General features: G+C 36.8%; 1 protein-coding gene across 1 annotated transcript; it reads left to right on the plus strand.

Annotated features, from left to right (window-relative positions):
* The first annotated feature begins 11476 nt into the window (after positions 1 to 11476).
* LOC149948304 (uncharacterized) lies at positions 11477 to 12222 on the plus strand. Its single transcript, XM_090173059.1, has one exon. The coding sequence runs from the start codon at positions 11492 to 11494 to the stop codon at positions 12110 to 12112; it is 621 nt and encodes a 206-aa protein (XP_090029185.1). The 5' UTR covers positions 11477 to 11491; the 3' UTR covers positions 12113 to 12222.
* Positions 12223 to 12580: the final 358 nt, after the last annotated feature.

Genomic DNA, 12580 nt, shown 5'->3' on the forward strand with positions numbered 1-12580 from the left:
CAGACGGCACATTCGTAATTTTCAAATTTTATTAGATCTTTAGATTAACATTCCCAACTCAATGGCTAAACCTACTGCTTTGAAATTTATAGGCCGTTAAAGCCATTTATTTTTTAATTATAAGCTTTTATTTTAGATGAAATTATGGAATAGTTGAAATTATTATTTTTTCCCTAATTTTTTGCCATCTGCAGTGATTTCCCCGCGGGCCACCTCTTCTTGTTCGCGATCGCGATGGGGCTTCCAAAAGGTCGGGGGGCCCAAGGAAACCCGTGTACGCTACGCCACTGTCACGTAGATCAGCTTTGTTTTGATATTAGATACGTACTGCCCGACGGTCAAATTAAGGAAAGATTCTTTTCGTTTATACATCATGCCGGTAATTTGGAGCAAATAATTGTTGAAACCCTTGAAAAATTACGCAAAGTTACGATAACGCAGCCAATATGTCCGGAATATACTCGGGATTACAATCTCGGATTAATTAAGCAGCATAGCCTAGCGCTGAGTATATTACTTGTTTTAATCACAGTCTAAATATCGTGTGTAATATTGCGGCAGAGTCTTCGAGTACTGCTATTTCGTATTTCGATTTTGTTCAAAACGTGACCGTGTGGTTTTCGGCGTCTATGCACTGATGGGATACTTTGTAAAATCACCTACAGAAATATTCTAGCACTGTAAAAAGCCCTCAGATAGAAGTGGTTAGCACATTCGCCTCGCAGCAAGAGGAACTGGGTTCGATCCCAGTTTGTGGCGCTGGTTGAAAACTCGGAACAACTCCTTCCGCGTTGAGTTTGCAAGTTCTCTCCCCGCTGGTTTAAGGGGTTTTCCCTCGAGCTCTTCGGTTTCCCCTTCCATAAGAACTTGCTGAGGTGAACGGTAATAGTTAGTGTAGGGAGCTGTCGGCCAAAATCACACTGCGCCTAGGGCCCCAAGTGGCATAAACGCGCCACTGCCGGTGACTGTTCCAGATCTCCAACGCAATCCGCGACCGAATCGTGTAAATGGAGTTACGACAACTAGGCACTAGGGCATCAATGTAGAATCACTTCAACTTTAAAGTTCCTGGTTCTGGCACTCTTCTGACTTATCGAAGGTGAGCTACCATTTTTATAAAGTGGAGTTCTGGAAAACCTCTATTCCGCACATCACCATTATAGCTTATCTCTGGGAAACCAAAGAATACGGGGCCAAGACGATGGGGGGGGGGTGAAAGAAGACGGGAGCCGGGGGCCAACACGCCAGGGGGCGACGTCCAGACGTTAGTTTTCAAATAAGAACTTGGAGATAAACCAGTTATTATATCTACTAACTTCCCATTTCCTTTTTTACCAAAAGATTTAACATCGATTATTTCCAACTTTATGCGTAGCACCATACGTCTATCATAAGATCCACATAAGTATGAAACAGAGGCAATTTAGTTATATAGCAATTGACCCAAATGAAAGGTTAAGGTACCGAAATCCCGTCGCCCCCTGTACCACGAAACTCGTTGCGCATGACCCCACAGTCTTAACTCTTAGCAGAGAATGTAGATTATAGAGAGACGTCTCTCTTTCAAAAAGCCGTATTTAATGTTTTGGCGGGAAAATGCTCATAGGATCCCGATAAGAGATGGCGCCACTGGTATCGCCAGCTAGTAGCGCGCGCGCTTCAACATTAGGTGGTTTTTTTTTCGCCTGTCCGAGGACAAAAAGGTGTTAACTTTTTACCCTAAAACGTTTTATTCGCCTGTTCTCGGGGTAAGATTTACCGTGTCCCGAATTTTGTTCGCTTGTTCCAGAGCTCTAAGGTTACACTTTTTACTCCTCCTCGATAGGAGGTGTAGAGGGAGTAATCTAGCTTTGTCGTCTGCTTAAACGAAAACATGACTCATTTAGACCTCTTCACATGAGGCAAGCTTTTTGTAAATAACCTTTAACCTTTAACTACTCCCTTCTTACTCCAACTCGTTTTTTTCGTCCAGATAGAATTGAAGTAAAGTGACGTCATATGGCTACACTTTTTAACCTGCTCAAAAAACCCAGAACAGGCGGAAAAAAACCACCTAATAGGTGGAAGTCGACGCAAAACTTTTTTGCATTTGATCATAGACAGCATAATTATATCCCTAATTTTGATCATTTATTTAAAGGAAAAGTTCAGGTTGGGTAAGATTTGGATTTATTTGAAAGATCATGTTTAAATAAACTCAAAAATTTCACTCGTAAAATTGTATTTTTTTTTATGACGAGCCAAATTTACCCGCACAGCGAGCTGCCATTTGGTTTCGCGGTGACGTTTTAGGACTTCAACCACGCGCTGTTCGCGCTATAACAGCGCTCTGTTGAAACATTAGTTCAAGGTCATTCAAAGTTTATCTCGAGAACCATTAGGATTAGGAGAATGGTTCCAATTAGAAAAATGCCAGCCAACGTTTTTTAAGTCAAATTACCTTTTACCCGAGGTAAATAAACCAATAAAATTCCAAAATAAACGTTAATTAATTGATTTAAGACGTACCAAGTAATCAATTAATTACAGTGCTTATAGTTAATCCCAATGGTAAACGAACTTGGGATTTAAAAATATTCGAACTGAACACAGTTATTACAATCCAAGCAAAAACTATAGATCAAATCAAGAAATGCTCTGCTCGCGGAAAGACCTGAAATAAAAGTTTGGATTTAACTTTTTATTAACAGGAAGAATAAGCCAAGATTTTGTTGAAAATTTCTTTAGTTATATTCGACCAAAAGGAGGAAACCGGGACCACCCAAATCTTCGCCCATTTCGCGCGGCATACAGAGCTGCATCTGTAAATAACCTTTTGATTTGTCTAATTTGGAAAGTTGCGTGGTCTTGCGACGCACAGGTCGATGCTCTGATGAAGACTTTGAAATTTGCAACACCCTTGAAAGCTCAAACCTGCTTAAACAAAATGTCCTAAGTTGTATATCAGGATATCTAATCCACAAGGGCTTTTTAAATCATCAATGTTCTTGTCTTCGTCAAATCCGAAAGGATAACCAAATTATTGACCCTACAAACGTGCTCAACTACTTTAAAGCTAAAAAAACTCTTCTTTTGGTAATATCATTGTACCAACTGACTCTTTCTTGAAATTTATAACAAAAGCAAATGAGGTTATTGACAAAATTTTAATTTGCTGTTGCAACGATTCATCACACGAGGAATTGATAAGGACTGGTGTCAGCCTTCCGAAGATTCAGAATGTTCAACAGTATTTGAAAACATGATATATTTTTTCATTGAGTTTTGCATACGAAGTGCCCTCAAAAAAAATATCTGGACCATGAATATCTAAAATCACAGAAACGATTAGACAGAAAACTGTTAAAAATTCAACACTAAATGAATATTCAAGAAAAACAATTTATTTTAAAATTTTACCTAATATTGATACATTTGATATTTATATCGCATAATTTATTCTAATCCAAATTGAAAATAAATTTTACCTTCTCTACCTCTTATCTTTAGGCCTTGGTCTTTTAGGCGGTTTTCCATAAATTTCTTGAATTAATGAAAAAGGATTATATTAAATATTGAAATATTAAAAACTAGTAAACTTTACTGTACTTACTTTTTATATTTCCATTGAAATTTTACATTTAATTAATTTATTAACAAAATAATTTAACATCTTAAAACAATTTCCAGACGTTCAATACTATGAAAAGTGACCACTAGCGACATCGCGTATAGAGATCCTGAACTACTCTTCAATTACCTTATGGTCCAAAAACCGGGTACGAAATTTTAACATTACGTGCTCTACACTCTCTGCTCTAAGGAAATAAATTTAAAAATGGCGGAGGTGCCGGGGAATGGAGCTGGGCGGTATTTAGGTAAATTAAAAGTATATTTTAACTAAAAGGCCGGCCAAGAAGTGCAGCTAAACAATACAGAAAGAGGTAAATTATATTGAAATTTAGTAAAACAAAATTCACGAGAAGTATTTAGTTAGATTATCTTATAAACGCTATCAAAGATATTCACTCAGAAGTTAAGCCTAGTCATTTAAAATCTCACGTAGAGCCCTAGCTCCATTTCCGGATTTACTTAATGCTACAATAATAGTTTAAAGCTTAACAGAGTAAAAATACTCACAGTTTTTGGTTTAGATTTTTGCTCATCATCATTGTCTGCCTTATTATAAATAATATAGCACTGGGTTGAAGCATCAGTTTTGAAAACAAATAGAGGCACTATTGTATCTGGCGAAGTTGACCGCGAGTGCCGACCCCCTTTTCACCAATGTAGGAAGCCATGACTCATGGCTCTGCCTATCTCATGGCCCATGAGATAGGCAGATTACGTGGCGCCATCGACGCGCGGTGAAATGAAATACATTATGCCTTTTGGAAAATCAACTGTCATTTGATGTAAACAAAAGAAGGATAGATGGCGTTGCAAATTCTTCCCATCTCCGCTTTCATACATGCATGGGGGGGATGAATTTTCCCAGTCGAAAACAGGGGTGCCTTAACGCGGTAATCTTCCCTCTATTTCTTTTCTATCTCTATGGTTATAGGGAAACTTCAGGAGACGAGGCGCGAAACATTCGTGACGTCACACGATTTGAAAATATGCGCAGTGTTGCCAGAAATTTTAGCTGGCGTCGGCGGCCATACTGGAGGGTCTGACTCAGATTTAAAGATGGGTAAAGTGGAAGTTAAAGAGAAAATTACCGTAGAATATTTCGAGAGTCTTCCGTTAGATGTGAAAGAAAGGTACGCTGAAAAACTAAATTACCTCGAAAATAGGGATCCCTATAAAATAGATTGCAAAGAATTCGATAAAATACACGGCGGCAATGCTGACGAAGAGCGCCAAGGCTTAGAGGATGGTGTAAAGCATTTACCTCCTGTAACATTTGGAGACCTTTACATTTATTTAATATCTGAAATTTCTATACGCAGCAAGAATTGCGAAGCTATAAAGGCCTATTGGCATATAATCAGTTCCTGAACGGTTTTGTGCGAGATGTACGGGAAATGTAGTTGTCGGAAGCTTGGTAAGTTCTTGACTGTCTTGAATATCAAAGAAGAAAATATAATTAAATTTACAATCTACTGTTTATTTCAGGTTATGCATTCGCAACAACTTCGGGACAAACCGTTGGACTGTTGGATCATCGCTGACAAGGGAGGAGCAGTGCTTTGTGGTCACTGTAGACGCATTGCGGGTCTTGATGAGTGTTGTTGTACTCATGTCGCGGCTCTCCTATTTTATATAGAATATATGCTGAAACTGTCAATTGTACAGGGGAGAAGGCAAAATGGGTTGTACCTGTTACAAAAACCGTTTCATACTACCCCGTTTGGAAAGCGGACATTAAAACCACAGAAACTAAATAGAAACTGGTAGAATACAGTTTTAGTCGGAATATAGAACCACCAATAAAATCGAAAAAGGACATACGAAAACAAAAAGAAGTGCCGGTTATTAGCAACGAAGAATTTGAAGCTTGGTGTGAAGAATGTTTTAAAGCAAACCCAAAAAGTGTTTTATTTAGCATAACTAAAAATTATCAAGATGGATTTATTCCAACATGCCTTAAGAATATCAACCAATGTTAGCCAAATTGTTTGATGAAGAAAAGGCAACTCTTTTATTTAATGATCACCTTTTTTATTGTGAAACAATGAACGTGGAATTTTCATCTCGTCAAGCCACCAATGTAGAGAAAGGTACAAGACTACAATCGAAAAATTAACTCTGGCATTAGCTTCGGGCTGGTAGAGTTACTGCTTCAGTTTTCAAGGATGCCACTAGTACGGATCCAGCTATACCTTCCATCTCACTTATCAACATCATTTGTTATCCGAAATCGAAATTTTTTTAAACTCAAGTCACGAAATGGGGATCAAGTATACTGCTAGAAATAAATACAGAACTTACATGTCCGAAAAGCATCAGAACTTTACGGTATGAAATTCAGGATTATTTTTAAACAACGCTTTCCCATTTCTGGGAGCCTCTCCCGATGGTCTCGTTGAATGCTCCTGCTGTGGTAGAGGTTCATTGGAAATCAAATGCCCATTTACTATGAAAAACTTACCTGTATTTGAAAAGCATAAAAATTCCAGCCTGAAAAAAACCCAAAGCGGGTATTTCTTAGATAGGAGCCACACTTATTACTATCAGATACAAGCTCCAATTTTTGTTACGGAGTCCCTGTATGCTGACTTTTGCGTATGGTCCAATGTAGATATGCATGTGGAACGAATTAAACCAGACAAAGAATTTTGGGAAGACAAATTAAAGAAAGCCGAAAAACTCTTTAGATGTGCAATTTTACCGGAAGTGGTCGCAAAATTTTATAGTACTTGTAGTAATACCCAAAACAGTGATTATGATAAAGCTACACGTGAGAACGAAGAAGCTACATGTGTAAAGGAAAAAGCTACATGTGATACTAATGCGGGGGGCCTCCGGCGTCAAGGGGCCCCCAAATTGTCTATGGGACTGTGTACAGTGCAACCGCGCGAGGCCTCATCTAGTTTCTCCTCTTGTAATCTCAAGTTAATGTTTTGCTTGCCTCAAATATTTCTTTATATTTTCTAAGCCGATATGGCGACTGGCGAGCCCAAATATTACAAATACAACAATAACCGTTGCATAAATATCCGAACAACGTACATAGTGAAAGAAAGTAACATATAATAAGGAGTTCTACTTTACTAAATTTTTAAAAGTATCGAGACACGTGTTTTTTAGCAAATCGTTGTTCGTTATTCGTTAAACGCGGTAAATTAATAACTAATATTTTTCAAGTTTCAATTTGCAAGGTAAGGTTAATTCGTTTGCATAATTTAATTTTTGGACTGGGTAGTTTTGGCTTAGAAATCTAAAATTGCAACTTTCGCCTTTGTTTACATTTCAAAAAATGACAATGCTTAATGAAGGAAATAATAGAATGCCTTTGGAACAGAGAAAATAGATTTAGAACGATAGACTCAACTAAAAATTTGTAATCTGCTCGAATCATAGAAATGCCACCTTTATATTTTTCAATAAAATGAGGACCGGAATGGAAGGCCATGTCATTCCAAAAATTCAAACCCTGGAAATTTCCAACAGAAGAATAGCCCTTTTCATAAAATAAGCTGCGCTTGCTGAACTTTTATGTAGCTTTATGAAGTTCAGTTAAATTTATACTTCATAGTGAAACGTCATCGATACATCACCCGTGACGCAACAGCAACATCAAAACAAGAACGCCAATGTTATTTTATAGAGAGGCCTATTCATTTTTACCCTAATTTGCCGATTAAAAGTGCATCTAATATTAAACAAAATAGCTTAACGCGCTTATGTGAGTTCGTTTCAAGATAATAGTAACAATAATTTTTATCATTAATTTACAATGAGTCATCGAGATCGAGATTCTGGTCGAACTTGGGAGTCTGAGCTCCAGACGCTGATTAACCTTATTTATCTTAATCCTTTAACTTAGGCCTTGCAAGGTGACTTTCTATGTGGCTTCACAAATCCTAAGGCCGTCACTGACCTTGTATGTCTTGTGGAAAGTCATTTTTAAGCGTTTTTCATAAATTAAAAGGAGGTATGTGTTAACTCTAACTGTAGATGGCGATACGTGTCAGCTCTAACCGTAGATGGCGATAGACTCCGATAGTCGCGACTCGCATTATTATCTGCGAGACAACGAGAAAATGACTATTTTTTTAGCGTCGCGAGTACCGCGTTACTAAAATAATTTTGTCTACTAGCTCCTAGTAACGGTAGATATAAAATGGCACCGCTGCCACGAAAATATTTAAGTGGCGCGCAAAAAAGAAAATTAAAAATTGTAAGAGAAGATGAGGCTACGAAACAGCATAAAATTAACTCTATGTTCCACGCTCAAAATTCAAATATAATTTACTCGTCGATCGCAGAAACCTCTTCTACTTTTAAAGGCGATTTAGAAATCGAACATGACTCTGTGGCAGCCTGTTCTCATGAACAGGCAGATAAAGAAATGGAACTGAACTTGAATAACGAAATTTCTGAATCGGGTTGGGGATTTTCAACAGAAGAAGTTCAACCACAAACTATCCAGGAAAAACGTTATGAAACACTGCAATTAAGTACTGACAGAAGTCTATATCCAGAATTCTTAGACGACGATAAGAAAATTAAAAATTCTTTCAAGTGAGCCTTGTAAGCCGAAATGACCATTTCCAAAAGATACAAGTAAAAGGTTTGTCAGGTCATTTAGCAGTGATTACTATTATTCTTATACAAAGACGGGACAGAAAATAGAAAGATACTGGTTATGCTATTCCCCGACATTAAATGGAGTGTACTGTGAACCTTGTTGGCTATTTGACGGTGACGACAAGAAAGACAACCTAGACAGGTCTAACAATGCCTGGCGCGAAGGTCGTATAAAGGACTGGCAGGGATTAAGTAAAAAGATAAAGACCCACGAAACTAGTGCTGCTCATTTAAATTCATGTATGACGTATAGCGCCTGGAAAAGTAACAAAACTATTCAAACGTTTCTCAGCAAGAGCTCTGATAATTGGAAAGCCATTTTAACTCGAATTTTTGATGTTACAAGATCACTAGCCTTATGCCAACTTCCCTTTCGAGGTCATCGTGAGAACATAAATAATATAGGTCCACAGTCTGGAAATTTTTTGAATTTTATTGATTTACTTTCTCGGTATGACCCTGTACTTAAAGCTCACATTTCCAATGAAAAAACCCAAAATAAATATTTCAGTCCACAAATGCAAAATGAAATGATTTCTTTTTTAAGTGATAGCGTGTTAAAGAAAATCATTGGTGAAATAAATAAACAACCTTTTTTTTCTATAATCCTCGATACTACACCTGATATATCAAGAAAAGGTCAACTTAGCTTGGTAATAAGGTTTTTAAACCTGGACCTAAATAAAGCATTTGAAATAAAAGAAAGCTTCCTAGGATTTTTTGAAGTTACTAGCCATTCTGCAGAATACTTTGAAAATGAAGTAATACGAGTACTAGAAGATCATTTTGGTATTAATTTGAAAAATTGCAGAGGACAAGGCTATGATGGCGCTGCAAACATGAGCGGGAGATATACGGGTTTGCAGGCACGCATAAAAAAGCGTGTTCCGAATGCGTAATTTGTCCACTGTGCAGCTCACAATTTAAACCTAGTGTTGAATGACTCAGTAAAAAATATTGTAGAATTGAACCAATTTTATGAAAGAGTTAACAGTGTTTACGTATTTTTCAGTGAAAGTGTAGCACGTTGGCACGACCTGAAAAATACTTTCGCAAATGAAAAGTGCGTTGCAAAAACCAAAAAAAAATTATGTCCAACAAGATGGTCGTCTCGATTTGATTCTCTAATAGCTTTAAAGAACAATTTTAAACACGTTATGCAGTGTTTATCGTGCGTAGTACTTAAAAGCCAAAAATCGGCAGAAAGGCAGGAAGCCATCAGTCTTAGAAAAAACTAGAAACTTTCGACTTTGTTTTGCTGCTTGCATTCCAAAGTAAAGTCTTAGAAAATATCAATTTAGTCTCAAAATTACTTCAGAGTTCGTCTGCTGATCTCCAGAACGCTTGCGCGTTGTTAGAAGACGCGAGAGATAATTTGGCTATGGTTAGAAATAATTTTTCGCAAATAATTGACGAAGCGAAGGAACTGGCGAAAACGTGGAATATAGAATGCAAACTTATTTCAAAACGTAAAAAGCGAGTAAAACGATTTTATGACGAACTTTCTTCTGATGATAGAATTGAAGATGCCCTCAAAAGTTTCCAAGTAACGGTTTTCAACGAATCACTTGACATCATAATTCATCAATTAACAAATCGCTTCATTAGTTTGAAAAACATTAATGATAACTTTTCGTTCCTAAACCCTGTACAATTAACAGAAATGAAAAATGAAGAACTTCGAGATAAAGCTACCAAACTTATCGAGAAATACGAATCCGATTTATCGTATGGTTTAGTTGATCAGGTGATAAGCTTTAAAACCCTAATGTCTCCAGAAATAAAGAGAAGAAAAATGTCGTCCATCAAAGAATTGGCAAAATTTTTATACGTTGACAACACTTATCTTGCAAGTAGTCTGCCAGATATTTGCACTGCTTTTCAGTTGTATTTGACTTTACCCGTTTCATCTGCTTCAGCTGCACGATCTTTCTCCAAGCTCAAGTTAATAAAAACTTACCTAAGAAACACGATGACCGATTCTAGGTTAAGTGCGTTAGCAGTGTTGAGCATAGAACATGAAATTTGCCAGAAACTCGATTTGAACGAAGTCGTCGAAAAATTCATGGCAGTCAAACATAGACGCTTTGCTACGTAATTGAATTTTGCTTTGTGAGTATAGAATAAAATGATCTTGCTAGTTATAAGTGCATGGAGTCCTTATTTCACTAAAACATGTTTCAGAATTTTAAATTTATTTCCGATAAAGTTTATGGCACAGTGAAAGCCTACATGTAATTTCGCGGCATAAGCCGCCGAATACCAATTTAAGGAAGCCCCCCCCCCCTCCCCTTGAAAAACCTAAGGGGCCCCTAAAATAGTTTCGCGGGGGGGCCCCCGAACCCTTAGCTACGCCACTGGAAAATATTCCAGATTTGTGCGTTCGATCGACCTCAAAGTCTGCGGTACCTTTCTTTGATTCACCAACGAAGATTCTTTCTTCAATTACAAATAACCCAATAGCCCAAATGTGCAAAGTGATGAAGAAATTGAAGTTCAACCACCTATAAATATGGATAATGAAAATATAAAATTAGCTTTAGAGAAGAGAGATGATGAGATAAAAGTTTTACACCAGTCAAATAGTCTTAAAGATAAAACCATAATTGACCAAGAAGTTCATATTACCACCTTGCGTAAAGAAATGATAGATAAAGAGAGTGAAATATCTAAATTAAAGGAAGAATTGCTACGTGCTAATAATTTGATTGAAATTTTAAAGGCAAATGTAGAAGCCCTTGAAAAAGATGTATTCTCGTCTAAAGGCGCTAATTTGACAAAAGACGTTAAAATCAAAATGCTTGAAAAGACAAACGAAGATCTCAGTCTACGAATAGCTCGTAGTTCTACATGTATAACATTTGAGTCGTTAAAGGATAACAGCGATAAAGATGTGTCTTTTTATACTGGCATACCCTCCTATGACAGGTTGTGTAATTTGTACACTTTTTTGAACCCAGGGATAATGGAGAAAACATTAAAATGTGGTACTCTGCCAAAAAAAAATGAATGGAAAGAAAATGTTGACCATACCATAAGCACTAAGAAGGGTCGTAAGCGAAAACTAATACCTCAAAATCAATTTATCTTGGTTATGATGAAAATGAGATTAGGGCTTTTCCATCAAGATTTAGCAAACAGATTTGGAATATCAGAGAGTTCAGTAAGCAAAATTTGCATAACTTGGATAAATTTTCTATACTTACAATTGGGACAAGTGAGTATTTGGGCTACTCGGGAATATATAGACCAATATATGCCGCTAGAATTCAAAGAGAACTACCCATCTACTAGAATTTTGATTGATGCTACCGAAGTGAAATGTGAAAACTCAAATTCATTAGTCTTACAATCAGGTACTTATTCCAATTATAAATCCACAAATACCTTTAAGGGCTTGTTAGGAATAAGTCCAAATAGCTTTGTGACTTTTGTATATAGTCTCTTTACTGGGTGTATTTCGGACAAAGAAATTACAAGACGTAGTAGTTTTTTAAATCTTAATTTTGACGAAAATGATTCTGTTATGTGTGATAAAGGCTTCAAAATCGCTGATTTATTAAGTACAATTAACAAAAATATACAATTAAATATTCCACCATTCCTATCAAACAAGGATCAGTTTTCTGAAGAAGAAATTGAGGAAACTCAGAAAATTGCTTCGCTGCGAATTCACGTTGAGAGGCGTATTCAAAGAATAAGGACTTTCCATATTTTTGACCGACCCATTCCGATCTCTCTTGCACCAGTCGTAAATCAAATTTGGACAGTTGTAGCATTGCTAACAAATTACCAAACCCCAATTCTGACTCAAAATTCACTAATTACCGAACTTGACAACCCATTAGATGAAATTGAATTGCCTATTATAGATTGATGATGTTTGAAAGTAACATGCCTAATAATTTTGTTTTAATCAGTGGTGCTAGGGTCCTGCCCCAGACCCCGAATGGACTAAAATTACATTGATTTTTTACTTTATTAATATGCGTCGCAGGTTTTAGGTGGCTAATTGCATTGTTGTATTTTCTTAGTCATATTTTTATCGCTATTTGATTTGTAAACCTTTTCTATTTTAATTTAATATTAAGTTCGTTAGCAGCCCATTCCAAAAGTCTGCTTTTACTAGAATCGCACATGTTCAATTCTATGGGCTAGGGCTTTTGTAACAGGCTATTAGCTTCTACATATTTTGTCGTCATCTCTCTACTCATTTTTTGTGCTGTTGTTCCCCTAAATCTTAGTCCCCTCCATTGTCTGTAGTTTTGTATATAAATAATTTTTTTTCTTCCTATCTCATGCCACTATGATGAAATTCTAGCTTCTCCTGTTTTCTTGTATTTCC

This window comes from Leiobunum rupestre, chromosome 4 (genome assembly GCF_980474605.1).
Source record: "Leiobunum rupestre chromosome 4, qqLeiRupe1.1.hap1, whole genome shotgun sequence".
In the NCBI taxonomy this organism is placed as follows: Eukaryota; Metazoa; Arthropoda; class Arachnida; order Opiliones; family Sclerosomatidae; genus Leiobunum; species Leiobunum rupestre.

Bases quoted from the DNA above. Each gene is read 5' to 3' on its own strand.
- LOC149948304 (XM_090173059.1), top strand. From the start codon at position 11,492: ATGCCGCTAGAATTCAAAGAGAACTACCCATCTACTAGAATTTTGATT.